The sequence below is a fragment of the Primulina huaijiensis genome, chromosome 10 (genome assembly GCF_012295235.1).
Source record: "Primulina huaijiensis isolate GDHJ02 chromosome 10, ASM1229523v2, whole genome shotgun sequence".
Classification (NCBI taxonomy): domain Eukaryota; kingdom Viridiplantae; phylum Streptophyta; class Magnoliopsida; order Lamiales; family Gesneriaceae; genus Primulina; species Primulina huaijiensis.
The window spans coordinates 2049108-2068473 of NC_133315.1; the positions used below are offsets into that span (position 1 = coordinate 2049108).

General features: G+C 32.5%; 1 protein-coding gene across 1 annotated transcript; it reads left to right on the plus strand.

The window, feature by feature from the left end:
- The first annotated feature begins 13975 nt into the window (after nucleotides 1-13975).
- On the plus strand, nucleotides 13976-14811 carry LOC140987030 (auxin-binding protein ABP19a). Its single transcript, XM_073455459.1, has one exon. The coding sequence runs from the start codon at nucleotides 14052-14054 to the stop codon at nucleotides 14682-14684; it is 633 nt and encodes a 210-aa protein (XP_073311560.1). The 5' UTR covers nucleotides 13976-14051; the 3' UTR covers nucleotides 14685-14811.
- The last annotated feature ends 4555 nt before the right edge of the window (nucleotides 14812-19366 follow it).

Genomic DNA, 19366 nt, shown 5'->3' on the forward strand with positions numbered 1-19366 from the left:
CAATCCAGATATTTAATAATTATAATGACTTTTGTAAATAATAGAATTTTTTGGATTTGTTATATTTTTATTAACTTTCACATAATCTCACGGATATGCGCGGCGAGATAGCGCGCACATGCGCGAGCTGTGCGAGAAGCTTTTTGCGCGGACAGAACTTTGCGCGCACATGCGCGGCTTGAGGGCGCGCATATGCGCGAAGAGGGCATTGCCATATGCCGAGTCCAGAGAATGTGGCGCAGATGCGCCAAGAGTTGGCGCGCATATGCGCGGGGGGTTCGGTAGCCAAATGTGAATTCCAGAGAATATCGCGCACATGCGCGGAGGAAGGGCGCGCATATGCGCANTACTGTGTTCCTATCGACGCAGGCTCTAGCTGGACGTAAGTTTTGTTACGTTTTGATATGTTTTGAAATTATGCTATTGTCAGAATTGAATAAGATTCAGATATGATGTTCTTGACATGCTAGACATCGTAGAATCGAAGTCAGATCGAAGAACATATTTATTATGGAATTGTTATGATTTTTCAAAGTATATTGATTGATATTGGACATATTTGGATTATGGATTGATTTTAGATTGTATTGGATATGGGTTATGATTGGTAACCGTTATCTGTTGATATGGTATTTACGGAGATATTGAGATTGTGCTTTTATGTCGATGGTTTGAATTAAATTCAGAATAATCAGATTCAGTGTTGACTTGAGAATGGAATATTGATATTATGATTCTCGATATATCGTTTCAGATTTTCAAAGATAGTCTTGAGTTCAGAACTGATATTGCTTCAGACCGAGACGACAAACGGAATGTATAAGTCAATGTGGTATTGGGAGATCGACACAAGTAGGATATACTTGTGTTTCCCTAAATCACATACTATTTGTTATTATTTGCTTTGATTTGATTTGATATGCTTGTTCTATTGATGTATAGAGAGCATATGTTAGACGAATATTAGACGAATGATCTTGTGACAGAAGTACCTGATAGTGGCGGGATCGCCACGGGCACATTGCACGATGTCACAAGATAGTGTATTGGCGATAGTGCCACAGTCTGTGACGGATAGGTCAAGACACTGGGTGTTTGGTTATATCGACGTGGATAGAATCGGAGTTTCTTCTATTACTGTTGGTCGATATAGGAATACCAACTTCTGGAAACCGGGATCCCTAGACTAGGATTGAGTCTAGTCTGAGTCGTGGAGTCACGATTATGATTGATAGTTTGATATTAATTATGTTTCAGATTTTGATATATATATGATATCTGCTTCATGCTTTATATTAATTATATGATTGCATGTTTCGTTGATTTATACTGGCATTTGTTCTCACCGGAGTTATCCGGCTGTTGTCGTGTTTGTATGTGTGCATGACAACAGATGGGACAGGTTCAGGGTCGAGGAGATGAAGAGAGAGATCGTGATTAGAGTGGAGACTACGGACTTGATCTGAGATAGGGTTGAACACTTGATATTTAGTAGTTGAACCTTAATTTGTAAATGATTGTATATAGTACAAGACTTGTACTTTACTTTTATACTGATATGTATAGTAGAGTGATTTCATTACGTTCTGCATTTGATATTATATTTAAAAAAAAAATTTAGACCCTGTTTATTATAATTGATTAATTAGTCCCAATGACGATTAAGAACATGATTAACGTCTGGGTCCCCACAGTTATAGTTTTTTGGATAATCTTTTAATATCATTAAAAATTACAATAATTGATATACATTATAAATTTAAAACCACAATCCAGAACTCAAAAATACATACGACATTAATAATTTTGGTTTTGATTTTAAACTACTATAAAAAAAATTTAGTAAATGAACAACTGACGAAAAGAAAAAAATCTGAAGAGGAAATGAAAAAATGTATATAGAAATACATTTTGTGAGTGAGATATAAGAAATGATAGAAAGAATAAGAGGTGAGAGAGAGAAAGAAACACGGAAAACTTGTGTGTAGGTTGAAAGTTTTAAAAATCTATTCAAATTTTTGTTCCGAAACAAAACAATTTTTTGTTGTGAAAAAATAAAAATTTACGGTAAAAAGTAAAAATCTCAAACTCTCAAAATTATCACACTACACACTTTATAATATTTTTCTCTCAACTCAATTGTATCAAATCTTTACAAATGGAGACCTATTTATAGGATTTTTTTGGAAAACAATCCAAAAATAATTTCATCATTACATACATCATCACACACTAATTTTCAATATTCAACACCTAATTTTACCTAATTTTCAACATTCAACATTATAATTTTCAACATAAATAAATATTAATTTTCAACACTCCCCCTTGTGATGATGATCATAATGATTGTCTTCATTACGTGTTTTTATACTGCCTCGTTAAAAACCTTACTAGAAAAAACTCATTAGGATAAAAACCATAGTAAGGGATAAAGAGTGCAGTCACGTAAACTCTCCCTCATGTTGACACGAACAGTTCTTCACAAATTTCGTAGATTGCGCATCCCAATATTATATATGTGCTTTCTGAATATTGTTGTAGGAAGTGCCTTTGTGAAGAGATCTGATGAGTTTTCACTTGATTGAATGTGACGAACATCAATATATTTATTCTTCTCAAGCTCCTCGGTGAATGCGAAGAACTTAGGAGGAATATGTTTAGTTCTGTCGCTTTTTATGTATCCTTCCTTCATTTGAGCAACACATGCAGCATTATCTTCATATAGTATCAAAGGCTTCTCGTTGAATGATAATCCGCATGAGATTTGGATATGTTGGGTCATTGATTTTAACCACACACATTCACAGCTTGCTTCATGTAGTGCAATAATCTCGGCATGATTTGATGAAATTGTTATGAGTGTTTGTTTCTGTGAACGCCAAGAAATTGAAGTGCCTCCACGAGTAAATACATATCCAGTTTGGGAACGTGCCTTGTGTGGATCAGATAAGTATCCAGCATCGGCATAACCAATTATACTTGGACTAGCATCTTTTGAATACAAAAGTCCCAAGTCTGTCGTTTCTCGTAGATAATGGAATATATGTTTAATTCCGTTCCAGTGTCTCTTTGTTAGATATGTGCTAAATCTTGCCAATAATTTTACGGCGAAAGATATATCAGCCCTTGTACAATTTGTAAGATACATAAGGGCACTGATATCACTTAAATATGGTACTTCTGGACCAAGAATATCTTCATCATCTTCACATGGACGGAATGGACCCTTTTCTATGTTTAATGATCTAACAACCATTGGAGTACTTAAAGGATTTGATTTATCCATATTAAAAAGTTTAAGGATCTTTTCTGTATAATTTGTCTGGTGAACAAATATTCCACATTCTTTTTGTTCAATTTGTAAACCAGACAATACTTGGTTTTTCCAAGATCCGTCATTTCAAATTCTTCCTTCAAGTATGACACAATTTCATGAATTTCATTATTCGTTCCAATGATGTTTAAATCATCAACATATACAACAATAATTACGCATCCGGATGTTGTTTTCTTAATGAAAACACAAGGGCATATTGAAATATTTACATATCCCTTTTTCATCAAGTGATCACTTAGCCGATTATACCACATTCGGCCAGATTGCTTTAACCCATATAATGATCTTTGTAATTTCACAGAATAACATTCTCTGGGTTTTGAACTTTGTGCTTCAGGCATCTTAAATCCTTCAGGGATTTTCATATATATATATATATATATTACTATCAAGTGATCCATATAAGTAAGCTGTAACAACATCCATAAGACGCATTTTTAAATTTTCAGATACCGCCAAATTAATCAAATACCGAAACGTAATTGCATCCATCACAGGAGAATACGTTTCTTCATAATCAATTCCAGCCTTTTGAGAAAAACCTTGTGCAACAAGTCGAGCTTTATATCTTACTATTTCATTTTTCTCATTTCTCTTTCGAATAAAAACCCATTTGTATCCAACAGGTTTTACACCTTCAGGTGTAAGGACTATAGGTCCAAAAGCATTATGTTTATTTAGCGAATCTAATTCAACCTGGATGACATCTTTCCATTTTATCCAATCATGCCGATTTTAACATTCACCAAAAGATTTTGGTTCATGATCTTCATTATCATTTATGATGTCTATTGCCACATTATTTTCAAAACCACGGCCGCGTCCACGACCACGAGCACTTCCACGTCCACGACCACGACCACGACCTCGACCTCGACCTCGACCTTGACCAAAACCTTGTCTTTGAATTTGATTTTGGTTTCCAGGTTTAAATTCATCTTTACTTACAACATTTACTTCTGGAAATGTTGTTGATCCAGTGGGTCGGGACTGATGATTTCTCATTAATAGCTCGTTGTTCTTTTCCGCCACAAGAAGACAGGCGATGAGTTCAGAATATCTCGCAAATCCATGCACTCTATATTGTTGCTGTAGAGTTATATTTGACGCGTGAAACGTGGAAAATGTTTTTTCAAGCATTTCCGATTCTGTAACCTCATGTCCACAAAATTTTAATTGCGAGATTATTTGATACATCGCCGAATTGTAATCACTTACTTTCTTAAAATCTTGGAATCTCAACATGTTCCATTCATCACGGGCGGTCGGAAGTATAACTTCCCTTATATGTTCAAATCTTTCTTTTAATCCTTTCCACAGAGCCATGTGATTTTTTTCAATCAGATATTCACATTTTAATCCCACGTCGAGATGTCGACGCAAAAATATCATGGCTCTTGCCTTTTCTTGTGATGTGCATATGCCATTTTCTTTTATGGTCTCATTTATACCTAATGACTCAAGATGCATTTCTACATCGAGAGTCCATGGCATATAATTTTTCCCCGTAATGTCGAGTGCAACAAATTCGAGCTTTGCCAAGTTTGACATGGTGGTACTAAAAAAATTATGATGCATTTTATTAGTTAATGAATATTGCAATACAAAGTAATGGATAAACAACAAATACAAGCATTCGTATAAAAGCCTATAAGATTTTTAAACAAAATATCTTATGACACCTCATTATAATAATGTGTTATAATATACATAATTATTTAAACATGAATAATATTATATACACCATATTATTACCATAAAATTATACAAATACATACATTTATTTTTTTGTACACCAACGGTCATAAACGGTAACAAAACGGCTAGTTTTTGCCCTATAAATATGATCTCACAAACACATTCAATCACTCCAACTTTCTCTTCTTCTCTAAAAATTATTCTTCATCAAATTTTCGAAGAAAAAAGAAGATGAATTTCTCAAGATTATTTTTAATTATTTTGGTTATAATACTAACTAATCTTGTATTTATCGGAGAATATCCACGAGACTTGTAAATAAATTTATGTATTATTATATGCTAGTTGTTGCCGACAGTGTCTTGTAGTGGGTGGTCCAGACCTACACTAGTTAGTGGACATGTCCTTTAGAGGTGCATGAGTGGTTCATGCTCTAATATTGGAATGGTTGGATTGCATGTCTTTTTTACCTTGGTCGAGGAATCTTCTACTTTTGTTGGTCCCCGAGGAAAACGTGCCTTGTCTGGTCCTTCAACACTTGTACTTGTCTACGCATTATGTTTTCAGTCAAATTTGGGCTAAAAACTCTTCCCGAATTCTGGTTCTTTCTGGTTCGGATATTCTGGGTATATTCTTTTTGACCAGTCATGAGTCATGTTACAAAATTTCCGGCAAGTTTCCTTACTCCTCGACAGCTTGTTCCTCACAAAATTTTTTTTTTGTCAAATATATATTTTTGCAATACTTGTAGTTTTTTTTATCATAGTATTTAACAAAAAATATTTATTTACAGAATTTTGATAAAACTTAAATGGAAATTTGATTTTGTGAATCTTTGTGAATAGATTCATAATCCCCATGCTCATCGATTGGAGATAACGTCATTAGTAAATGATGAAATAAGAGGTGTTTCATTCTCTGTGGGATTCTTGATGAACTTCTTGATGTTCGTGTCAGGTCTCGTAAGCTTGATCAAATGAAATGTTTCGTGTGTCTTTTCGGCTGCTTCTGGTTCTGCACTAAAAAAAGTAGAGCTTCATGACGTCTCCATCGTTCAAATAGTCGTTGTTTGTCCATGGTTCATGAACAGCTTCTTGTATCCACTTTGTTAGTGCTGAGATTTCTGGTAAGCTGTTGATGCAATATAAATCGAGGCAAGAGTCCCGAATTCATACAATGTCTTGACCTGCTTAAGATAAGAATTTGGTTTCATTCATTTCCTTGGATACTTTTTTGCTATATCAACCTGAATTGTGGTTGGGTTGATTCATTTTCTAGTTTTTAATTTCTTTAATTCTGTTGATAAATCTAAAATGAAGAATTTTAAACTCGTTAGTACCAACATTATTTTTTCCTTTGACAGTTTAAGGTCTAAGGTTGATATCTCTCTCGTCAATCTCCGACGTGAAGGGTTAATTTGATGGCTCAAGATAAGGATCTGGAGTACCAATTTTTTCTTCGGTCGACTCATCTAAATATTTTCTCGACTTAGCACTTTTTTTCAATAGCATGAAGGATTGAATTTTGTAATACATACCATATATGAGTATAACCCTATAAACATCATGTGATTCGATCAGAGATAGTGCTCTTATCAAATCAACTTATTGTAGCCTACTCGCAACTTCTGCTTTCAGAGCAAGTTTGTTAAACTCAATTTGAAACATTTCAAGGTGTTCTCTCAAATATCTCAGCATTTTCGTGATGATATCGACATCAGCATTGTTCATATCTTGTTAAGAAATTTGAAAGAATATTTTCATGAAATTTAATAATATCAAAAATATAATTTTTACATAAAGCTTGTCATCTTAATAATCTTGTCTTCTCGGATTTAGATTTAATTCTATTTTTCAAGAAATTTTTTATTTGTGTATTATCAACTCTCAAAGTAAATTTCTTAACAAGTAAAAACAGTGAAAATTTTTCAAAAGCTTTTTTTGCTGCATAGAATACTTTTCGTCGGTGTGTCATCTTATTGAAAAATTATGCATATGAGAATAATCTACTGCAATATTTGCATGGTTGTTCTCTTTTAGGTGTGAGCTTTGTAAAACTGATGCCCACCAATGATCACTGACTTCTGTTATAATATAAGATCATCTTCATCTTGATGAATAGTCATTTTTTGAAGATTTTTGCAAATTTCTTCTAGTTGTCTAAGTCTTTTAGTGTGTTATTCTTTCTATATTAGTTTTGCATCTTTCTTTAATAGTCAACTAAAGACTTTCCTTCATTATCACGCTTCTCACGAAAATAGATTGACAATTTTCTGTAAAATGTCTCCCTTATTCTCTAGACTATAACCTTGTGATCACATGATTTTGCGAACATTAGTCTTCTAGTCTCATTTTCTTGGGTATAAAATTTAAAAATTTGTATTTAAAAATTTGTAGAAAAAACATTTCCTAACAGAATGTGTGCTCCAATGTCATAAAAGTTAATCGGTGGTATTTACCCTGTACCAAGGTGTTTTCCCCGCAACTCTGATTATGATTTCTGCTTTAATTCTTAATTCATTTGCATAGGATTAAGATTCGTTTTGAGAAATATCGTCAAGCTATTTGAGGTAATTCTTCTTATAATTCTTTTGGGAAAACTCATCATTTTGTTGTATAGATTACAACTCCTGAATCAATAAGCAGTTAAATATTCTTCATTATATTATTCATACATCTCTACTGGGATATATATCGAGAATGACTCGTGGTCATTGAATTTTTCACATCATATTTTGTGCCATGAATTTCTTTTCATTCTCTAGACATTTCCAAGATTTGAGTCTTTTTTCGATTGGGAATGAATTCAAGCATTTTTTTTTCAACTGTAAAGATTATATTTTCTATCAGATTTTGTTTTGATTGTGCGTTTTGTATGTGTTGTTCTTCATCAATTTTTTGGCGCTTCCCATTAACTAACACCTACTTCTGGTTTTGTGTAGCTTGTGTTTGAATCTTATGACATATTATTTATGTTTGTTGATTAACCGGTCCTTTTTTTTTACTTTATTAATTATAGTATATTATTACTTACACTGAATAATGATCCTGACTCCGTCCTTGTTTGGTGAGTTCCTATCATAAGTTGTTCCAAATAATATATGATATTACAAGGAAATTGATTTTTGTCTTGTAATATCGAATACTATTTCGAATTCCCTCCATCTTTCCTAACATCTAAATTTTCCGATTGTTGAAATGCTTTTTATTATCAGTTGGATTTCCTGGACATGTGATTTTTCCCACATGTGACTTATGATCATATCTCCTTGAAAAGATAGTATCTTTGGTTCCAGTCTAAGAATTTGATTCCTTTGTAGGATTTGTTTGTCTTGGATCTGGATATCTGTTTTCTGTATTGAAGGAAACTCGTTCTTTTCTGGATAAACAATTTCTATAAAATCATTTTTATTAAAAAAATTGTGAATGATGTGTATTAGATAGAGCATACGAAATTTGATAGGTAATATAATATGGTTTATTACCTTTTTTCATCAATCTTTTTTCCTTGAAGTTTTGATGTAACATTAAGGCTCTACTGAAATCTCGATATGTCAAGTTGTAACCAATTCTTGTATAAATTACCATACAATTTTTCTTGCACAGAGATTTTCTGAGATAGTTATCAGTATTGAGTTTTGAATATTATCCATTTATTTATCGTATATACCAATATCAATAGGTGCATTTATTTCTTCTTTGAAGGTAGCTTTTATCATGATATGGATTGCTCCAATATGAAACCAAAACATGGTTTGTGCTATTTCAAGCTTGAGCTTTTGAAATTCATTTTTATTTCTTCAAAATAAATAAATGGTATCTCCATCTGATTTTCATAAGTTCCATGAGAATTGTTATTTCTCTTCTGAAAACCTTATAGATTAGATGATGTTTTATGTTCCTTAGGCCAAGATTCCTAAGAACTTTTCTACATGTAATGTAGAGAATCTTTTATATCTCTGTAAGCTAGGATTTTCTTTCATGAATTTTTAGATCATGTTATGTTATGAGATATAGTTATCTGGCTAAAGAATCCAGACAAATATTTATGTGTTTCATGTCAAAACACTTTGTCTTTAATTAAATTATGATTCGGCCGCTCCGTCGGATCCTTCTTGACTTAAAACTTTTTTTCTTCATATATACTCTCGTCTAATGGAATATACTCAAACTGATACACTTGAACTAGATCTTGGAAATAAACTACTTATTTGATATCTGGAATTGATTCGAAGCTCTTAATTCCCTTTCTATTATTTTCTGGATAGTTGGTCGAAATATGACCTCTTGCTCTACATGTACAGCAATACAATCTTAAAAATTTTCCTTAGCTTTGGAGTGAGCTCTTCTGAAATTTTTCTTTTTTCTGTTCGTCTCATGTTTTGTGATGAGTTCAATGCTTGGGATGAAATTTTTTTCTTTGATGGTCAACTTTGTTTCCAAATTTATAAGACATGTCCTTCTGTCTAGACCATATTGTTCTTGTTTTTCAAGAACATCCTTCACTTCTTCCACTTATGGTATAAGAATGAGATTTAAAGCTCTTCATTTTGTGCTTTACTTCCAATGAATATTGGAAGATCATTTTCTTTACAACATAAATGAGTACATTTATTAATATCCCTTAATTTTTTTAATGTTGTCATATGGCACCATTCTGCTAACTTTTCTTTAAGAAAATAGGCTTGCCTGGCCAGATAATCTAGATTTCCATGGATATATTCTCTTATTAGCATTTCTCTCTCGGGACTTGGAATTTTGGAGAAGAAAAGTAGTGTTGCTATATTTTTTGTCCCATAAATTCTATCTATATTTAGGGAATAACATAATATATTTACCCACTAAACATATCTCATGTAATTCAAGACTATATAGATCTTGAATATATATTTTTTTCTTCTCCATGTCTTGATTGTTAAAATAATCTACCCTTATAAATTGTATTTTAAATAGGGCAGTCATTCTTTCGACTATCTCACTAAAAGATTATCTGGTTAGGGCTGACTATTTGGTTTATGTCGAAGTTATGTCCAAGACGATTTTGACTTATCCTATGAAACTCATTTATAAAAGTTTAATGAATCCTTCTTGGTTGAGATCAAGTATTCCTACTACGATTCTCATAGCTGATGTCCAGTCATCCATGAGATTTTCTCTATTTTTGAAATCCAAAACACCAAGGTTAAGTATAACCCTATAAAAATATATTGGTTTTAAAACAGTTTTTCCATTGGGTGTTCGGTGCAAGATAAGTTTTCCCATTGGGTGTTTGGTGCAATATAATTTGATTTCTCCTTAACTTTGCTCCGACTGAATGTGCTTGTCCACCGGTTTGGAAATATGTTCTGGTTCTTCTCATGTTTATATCATAAGATCCCACACTTTCCTCTCTCGATGGTTCATGAGGAGGTGCCTTGCTAATTATGGGTTGTTCACTTCCTCCAGTTGCGTTCATTTTCAGATCTACTACCTTGACATTTGCAAAAGGCTGTGAGTTTTGAAAATCCTCTACACAAATCCTTTCTATGGTTGTCATTAGATTATTTTCTTCTCTGTGATAGTTATAATTAGATTGATCATTTTTTGTTCGTTGGTTAAAAGTTTTTGCATCACATTGGTTGTTCTTCTTTGATGTAATAGAGGGTCAGTACCAAAAGATCGTTGTAACCTTCTTTCTGTAATCCTATTAATAGAACATGGTTGTTGTTCTAGAGTTTGAATACTTGTTTGAATATTCTTTAATGTCTCAAGAATTTATTCTTGTTTTTCAATTATTTCTTCAATTTTAAGTGGTACATAATATAGTTTATTGCCATAATTTTGTATTGTCTTTTCGATTTCTCTAAAGTTTCTCAAGAGTTTAGAGAAATCTGGGACTACTTCTAAGAACCTATTACTTTAAATCATAATTTTACCTCAATATTTTGATATGTTCCTAGAGATTCCTGATATCTAACCTTGGTTATAATTTCTTGTTTAAAATATTCCAAAATGAAATAAAACACGAAAAATCTTGAACGTATGTTCGGATCCATATTTTGAGAAAATCTCCTCCTCAAACATTTAATTATATATTAATAATATTGTATGTTTGAACTATTTAACCTAAGTTCTGATACTATTTCTGGTCCAAAATAAAATCGAGGAAATCTTTTTATCACTTTTGTCAAAGTCGAGAAGTGCAAACTAAGTTTTTATGCTCTAGAAATTGAATTCTAATTTGAAACTAGGATTGACGAGTTTTCTCCAATTTACCCTTAATTTAAAGTGTGTAAACACCTAAATAGTACTTGTTGATCCCATTTTTTCTTATTTTACCCGATTTTCATAATAAGCAAAAAATAAAACTGAAACAAAAATAAAAAACAAACAATTTGAATGTCGTTTGGTTAAAAAACCTACGTCTACGGGTCCACGCTCAGATATCAATTAAATCTACTAAATTTCAAATTTTACATTCATACGAGTACTTAATCAAATTAAATAACTTCATTTTTTTTAATGACGTCTTTTATGATGAACATGTTCAGTATCTTTCATTTGGCGAGTACCACTCGACTTTGACTCGGCTTCAATCGAACTCCCTTTGACATTACGAATTGTTTCTCCCGCAAACGACACTTTTTTTCCCGATGAATGATTCACGAAGCTTTGAACGTCCAGTCTATCTGAATATGATAAAATATTCTAATTACTTCTACATTGAAAATTTATTTAGTTATAATTATAAATGCATATTGATTATAATTACTTTTAATAATAATCNAGTTCAAAATTAGGAGAATTGGAAAACACTTTTTTACCGATTAAATGAATATTATTGGCATATTCTTGTTGGATATGGTATGCAGTCCACCTATGCATGTGTTGCGATGTGGCTAAGAACATTGTTTTTAAAAATAAAAAAAAAATTAAAAATAAAGAGAACATTGCTTTTCAGTGTTAAATTAATTAAGGATTTTTTTTTCTGCAAGATTTTACACACATACACTAAATGATCGATAATACATAATTTGATAATATCCTAATATATTCTGCCAAGAAATTTGTGTTAGGTGAATGTTATTTTATCAATGCTGACATAAGTGTACACGGTTGATATGCAATATATACATACATATATAGTGTACACGGTTGGTATGCAATATGTACATACATATATATGTATGTACGCATGTACTATAGTTGCCCGCTCAAGGAGGATATCTGAATGAAGCATCACCAAGCAATTTTGCATTCACTTGTTTGAGTAGTCAGTCTCTGACGTACATATAAACCCACCACCAGTGACGGAGTCGAGCTAGAGCGGATGAGTGTGACCGCCCTCTCAATTTTTAAAATTTATTGACTAAGAGCTTAAAAATAATTGTATTTTTTCACTTAATTTCTCCTAATATTTGCTCATGGCCTTCCTAAAACCTCTATTTTCTGGCTCAGTCTTTTCTCACCCCCGTGAAAATCTTTAATGACTAAAAGATCGAAGTAATGTTTAGAAGTGCATGCACCAGTGGAGTAAGTCAAAAACGCAATATTTTGGAAGGCCACAACACAAAAACATGTTTTAGTGGTTAGAATTGAAGTGAATGGAAATGAAGGATAGGAAATGGATATCATTCGTAGCTTTCTTGCCCTTTTCTATAGCTGTCTTTCATGTCTTCTTCTTCTCTTCTCTTCCTTTCTCAGTTTCCATGTGCCCTTTTTGGACCACTTCTTTTTGCTTCTTCACGTGTAGGCAAATATACATGCATGATATATTCTAGCAGCTAGCTATGCTACTCAAGAAACACATTAAATTCTTGTAGATATAGATAACATCCTACTTAAAATTAAACGTCGTCTGTTGGAACTTGGTCTCCAAATGAGTTCCTTGATTGATTTTAGTAAAAAAATTAGATTACCTGGGAATAGATTATCCAAGTACATTTAATTCTTCAAAACCAATATGGTCGGCTAGATGAAATATTAGTATCTAACGAGTGGTAATTAAATCAGAAATTGTAAATGACAACGAGCGGTGTTATGTGGTTTGGTGGCATAAAAATCGACCAAATAATTATAATGGTTGTGAAATCGCCTAAAATCTCACGTTGGAAATACATGAGAATTGAGAAAGTTCATAGGTTTATAAAATGGGAGAAGTCTCAATTGGTGTGAGGTTTTTTTGGTAAAGTCCAAAAACAAATCCACGAGGATTTTCTGCTTTAATTAAAGTGAACAATATCTACGATTATTGAAATATGTGAGTTTTATGGTACAACCGATGTTATCAGAGACATTGTCTAGATCAAGTCATGTGAATAGAATTATCAGATACTTAAACGAAGGAGGCGGAGGGCTCCCATTAATCCGTAACGAGCTCTCGAGGTATGAGGTACGTAGTGGAGAAGAGTGACCTTGATTAGAGTGTATAACTCTCCAAGTGCAGAGAAGGAACATATGGGCCCGAACCATGATAATAATGGTGGTGATTTGTTGATAATACAATAAAAATCGGACATTAGAAATATAAGAGGAAGATAACGGGTTTATAAGATATATGGAAAATATCTAGGAGGCCTTTTAAGTAAAGTTAAAAAAAACAAATCACGATGAATCTTGCCTAAACTGGACAATATAATGCTATTATGGTTGATATATGAGTTCAATAACAGCATAATTATAATTTACAAATGTAAATTTTTTATTTCTGATGGAGCTAGTTGTCGACCTTATGATGGAGATTAATTAGCAATCTAAATCGATGATTCTTCATGAATGAAAAAGGGATTTTCTGTCCTTTTTCTTTCTTAAAACTCAAAAGGGCCTATCCATCGAGTAAGCATCATTCTTCTTCACTAAAACAATTTGTGGTTCTCCTAAAACTTTCAAATTTCGTGCTGACATTATAGCCACACATTAAGAATGCTCCAAACTCTATATAAACCTCCCCCAACTCTCATTCCAAATGCAACACAACCACACCAAATACTTACATATATTGTATACACTTACTACTGTACACTCATCAGCCAAAAATGCTAAGATTAATCTTTCTTTGTTTCACTCTCTTCGCTCTAACTTGCATCAACGCTTTGGTGCAGGACTTCTGCATAGCAGATTTGACCGGCCCCGAAACCCCGTCTGGTTACACGTGCAAGCCATCAGCCAATGCAACAGTATCCGACTTCGTTTTCACCGGTTTACGGACGCCTGGACCTAAAATAGCCCTCATCAAAGCATCCGTTAATCCTGCATTTACAGCCCAGTTCCCCGGCCTAAATGGCCAAGGCGTCTCCCTGCTCCGCCTCGACTTGGACCCGGCAGGCGTAATCCCAATGCATACTCACCCTGGTGCCGCAGAGCTTCTGCTGGTGACCCAGGGCCTCGTCGTCAGTGGATTTATCTCCTCGGCTAACCAAGTGTTTGTGGCGAACCTTCAGAAGGGAGATAGCATGATTATCCCACGAGGGGTGCTGCACTTTCAGATCAATGGAGGTGGGACTACCGCCGTGGCGTTTGCGAGCTTTAGCAGCGAAGGCCCCGGGCTGCAGATCACTGATTTTGCTCTGTTTGGGAACTCGTTGGCGTCTGATATTTTGGAGAAGGTGACGTTCCTTGATGAAGCACAAATCAAGAAACTCAAGGCTGCGCTTGGGGGCAGCGGCTGAGGCCATAATTTCCTAGTTTCTTTTTTTGTTTTGTTTCCATTGTCCTTAATCTGTTTTTACTTTCTTTTTTTTTACCTGAAATCGCTGTAACCATGTATTTCAATGTATTGCATTTCTGTTTCAATAATTCAGATTCACTTGGAGCCATAATATATATACAGTTTTGATATATATAATTTTGATATGTTGCACATCTATTATGTAAGCTCCAATGAAATGACATTCACCTATTTGTACAATTTTGATATGTTTCATTACATCTTCGTCGATACTCACATAAGTGTGCACGATGAGTTTGAAAAAACACGTGGCAATACTTGCATTAAATGAAGTTTCAGCCATTACGAGGTCATAATAATGGAGATGAATGTTCATGTGCCTATATTTGAAAAAAAAAAATTTTATGATGAATTTATAAGAAATATAAATATGATTTTTGATTGATGCTAACGTTCATAAAAACTAGGTTTTCAGTTTGGTTTCGATGCATAAATTTAATTTTTTTAACTTACAATTATATTTCGCGAGAATGTTGACATAAGATCAAAATAGTCAAAAATAATCGAGAACTTAAAATTAATTTATCAAAACAAAATTGAAAACTTATTGAACTAAAACTCAAAATTAGAAAAATAAGTGGATAAATAATTATTTTTTCTAACATTTTAAAATTAATAGTAAATGATTAGCTTTTGCTTTTTGAATAGACGAATTTTACACTCTCTATTGTTTGACAATAATTAATGTATTCTCAAAGGGCTTATTCTTTGATATTGTATACAATCCGTCTAAGGTGTCTAGTGTGGTTTTCCCTAAAAAAAATAAACTAACAAGCTAAGTATTACGCAAAATTATTCTTCTTTCCGATTAAAGGACACGCGCGCGCGCGCACACACATATATATAAGCTGGGACGGAGTCAATGGGGGGCGGATGAGTGTGATCGTCTCCTCAATTTTTTAATTTTATTGATTAGTGGTCTAAAATTTTTGCCTCCCGACCTTTATTTTTTTTTACTACGTCCCTGTTTGGATCAAAATAGGAAGTAGCAGTAGGCCTAGTGAGTGAAAAGCAACCATTCATGCAGTGGTCACAAATATGCATGGGTGAGTGGCTCCGCCTCTTCGTTTTCAGGGTACTAATATAAGCTGTATTTGGAAGCTTATATCGTTTGTCAGGTCTATTTTTTTAAGCCCATAATTTTTTTTATTATATAGCATTTAAATTAATTTAATATAAATTTATTATTTTTGGATTATTTTTTCCTTTTTATCATAAAAATTTATTTTCATTGGGTCCATTATAAAATTTTTTATAATTCCTAGATCTCTTAATAAAATTATTTATAAAATTTATTATTTCTAGATCACTTGATAAATTTTTTTCAGATATAAATTTATTTTTCTTGGGATCAATATAAACAAAAAACTCTTTTTATTTCATAAGTTTATTAGAAAGATGTGTAATTAGACCAATATAAAAACCATTCTCTGACTCATATGGTGATAGGATCGAAAATAAATTTAGAAGGGTGAATCAATTTATCTCAAGATTTTTCGGTTGTGTTAGCGACACTGAAATTTTGTTATTGTCAATTGGGTTCCCATCAAGTCAATTTTACTTGAACTGTGCAGAAGTAAGCTTACTGCAACTTGTTGAACAAATGACTTATCAAGAAGGTCAGTAAGAAATGTAGACTGAAAAGTAAATAAATGCAAGATTGTTTTTCTAGATTTTCGAAGATTCCAAAACTTTTACATCACCTTTTTTTTTTGCGGAAGGTTTGCACTAAAAGACTTTGGTTACAAGTAATTTGAAATCACCTACTTCAGTAAGACTTAACACTGCCTAACTGAAAATTTTAATAAAAACTTCAATCTAGATACTTTCAATAGGAAGACTTCTTACTCTCAATTACACAAATTTCTCAGAGAAATTCTAATCACAAAATTTATCCTCAAAATAATTAGATAATGATTTATCAGAGTGTGCTGATTATTTAAATTTGGCTCTCGGAAAGATTTTTACTGAGAAGATCAATTTAATTTGATAATCCAAATGTGTAAATGTCTAACTTAGATTTTGTTCAACTTATCTATTTATATTTTTAATCTGCAAAGCTAATCTTTTCAAAATATATCCGTTTTCAAATGGAGAAGTAGTTGTCATGTCATCGTCCTCTCTAATATGTTTTGGTAGTGCACTGAAATATGACATTTTGTTTAAAAGTTCTTCAGTTAAGTTAATCATCAAAACTTAAAATGTTCCAACATATGAGTTTTTTAGTGAATTAATTGAAAAAAATAGATGAATATTTCACAATTGTTCACATTTTTTATAAGTTCTTGTTGGTTATCATTGATATTCTGATTACAGTAATAAGTGCAAACCCAAGCTTCTCAAAATTAAAGCTCATCAAAACTTCTCTCTCTAATCAACCATGTCACAAAAAAATATTGAATGAATTGGTTACGCTAACAATTGAGAAAGAAATTACTAAAAAATTTGATTAATATTTTTAGCTCTAAAACTCTAATGCGAGTTGTTTTTTAGTGATCATTTTATATATGTTTGATCTTATTACTCGATTATAATATATATTTTGACTATTGTCCATTGTTTAGTTTTATATTGTTTTTAAGATAGTGATTTAATTCAAAAAACTTGTTATGAGTCTAAAAAAATATGAATGCACATTATGATTTAAGGACCTCTTTTATAGCTAAACTCAAACCTAAAAATTGTTAGAACCGGTCTTGTTTATCTCCTAACACAAAAGGTTTCTGGTGTATTGATGCAAAATTTTATTGGAATTTAAAATTCTTAATATCTACTGTACCTATTTTATGTAAGTAATTTTCATGATGAAATTTCTCCAAAATTCCCTTAGAATAAGATGTATTGAAAAATTAAGATATTTTGATTAAAAATAACTTATTTTGATTGAGAAAATATTAATGAATTAGTAAATAAAACATAAAATTTTAAAAGTTTCTTATTTAGTATACTTATTTTTATAAATGATAAATATAATGCAATTACTCCAAATTTAATTATGTTGAATTTAATTTATAGGTAATTAAGTTACACTTCAATTAATTTCTACTATTAGTGAAATTTTGGTCTAATTTACTCATACTGTTTAGATAAAAATTTGTGTTGCGATAAATATTTTTATACTGAAAAACGTGTTGGGGATCGATATGGAGTTTAGAGGGAGGTGAATTAACTCGTTTCTTTGTTGGACTTTTTTGCAAAGGGTGCTAGAATCATGTTAGAGATTATAGCTTATCTTGTTTGAATGTATATCCAGCATATTACAATAATTGTGCAGAAACGATTTGATGGATTGAGGTAAAAACAATAAAACAGTAGGCAGTAAACAGTAGTTGTTTATGGAAGTTCGAAGATGAAATCTTCTACGTCTCCCTTTCTTCTATTTCCAAAAGGTATCACTAAAAGACTTTGGTTTTTACAGTACAACCTTGTACATACCCACTTCAGTAGGACTTACCCTTAGCCTACTGAAACTCTTAGTTTCAGAACACAATAGAACGAATACAACAAAGTTCTGGAAAAGACTCTTTTTCAGATTACAGACTATTCTCAATAAGATGTAGTAAAGTGTTTAGCTTGTGAAGAGATTACGAAACAGCAGCACAATATGATGTCAGAAGATTAGATATTTGCTATAACGAGTGTGCTGCTTTTCAGTACGTTTGAGCTTGAAGATAACGAGTAGTTCTTTGATTGTTCAAAATAACGTTGGATAGATAATGTGTTCCTTGAAAATAATGATCGTTGTTTTCTATATAGGATTGATCTTTATATATATAGAAAGCTTGAATCTAACGTAAACAAAACAACTTCTTTGACTTCTGAGAGAATCAGCTTTATCACCAAAATAGGGTCTTGCAGAAAGCTTCAGAATAATCAGTTTTTGTTTCATACCAAAACTGGTAAGACGTATTAAATGACTTCGTATAACATTAATTGTGTCATTAATACTAGTAATAGGTAAAGTTACGGTAACATTTAAGACTTGCATGCATTCAAACAAAAGATGTTAAGTTGCTTCTGCTTAAGCTACGTTCTGCTGCTTAAGCTAAGTTATGCTTTTTATAAGCCGTTAAGTACTCGAAAAGTATTGCTTCTGATTAAGCGATACGAGAGCTTCTGCTATTTAAGTTGTCTTCTGATTTTACTCTCACGACTTACTGGTTTTGACTCTCATCACCACAATTAAATTAAGTCTAACAATTTTCTCCTTTGTGGTGATGCCATGTGGGGTCCTTAGCTCCTAATCGTTATTACAATGCAATTTGATTAGGGTTAATTAATTACAGCGGAAAACGAGTTTAAAATTTCTTTACAATGAGCCCAAAATATAATTTGAATACTAAAAATAGTATTCCATATCATATCATAAAACCTGCCCACACATAATCAAAACAACTCATGCAACAATAAATCATATCCTCGGGACATGCCCCGGTATATAGATACATATATATATATACTGGGATAAACAACTAAACCTCAACTCAAACTGTGACTCACTCCAGAAGTACCCTCTCCGGTCTTCTGATATCATGGAGTACCTGTCATTGTCCACATACAAAGACGACAACAACCCCATCTGGGGTGAGCAAAGCTCGGTCTGAAGCAACCACAATATATACC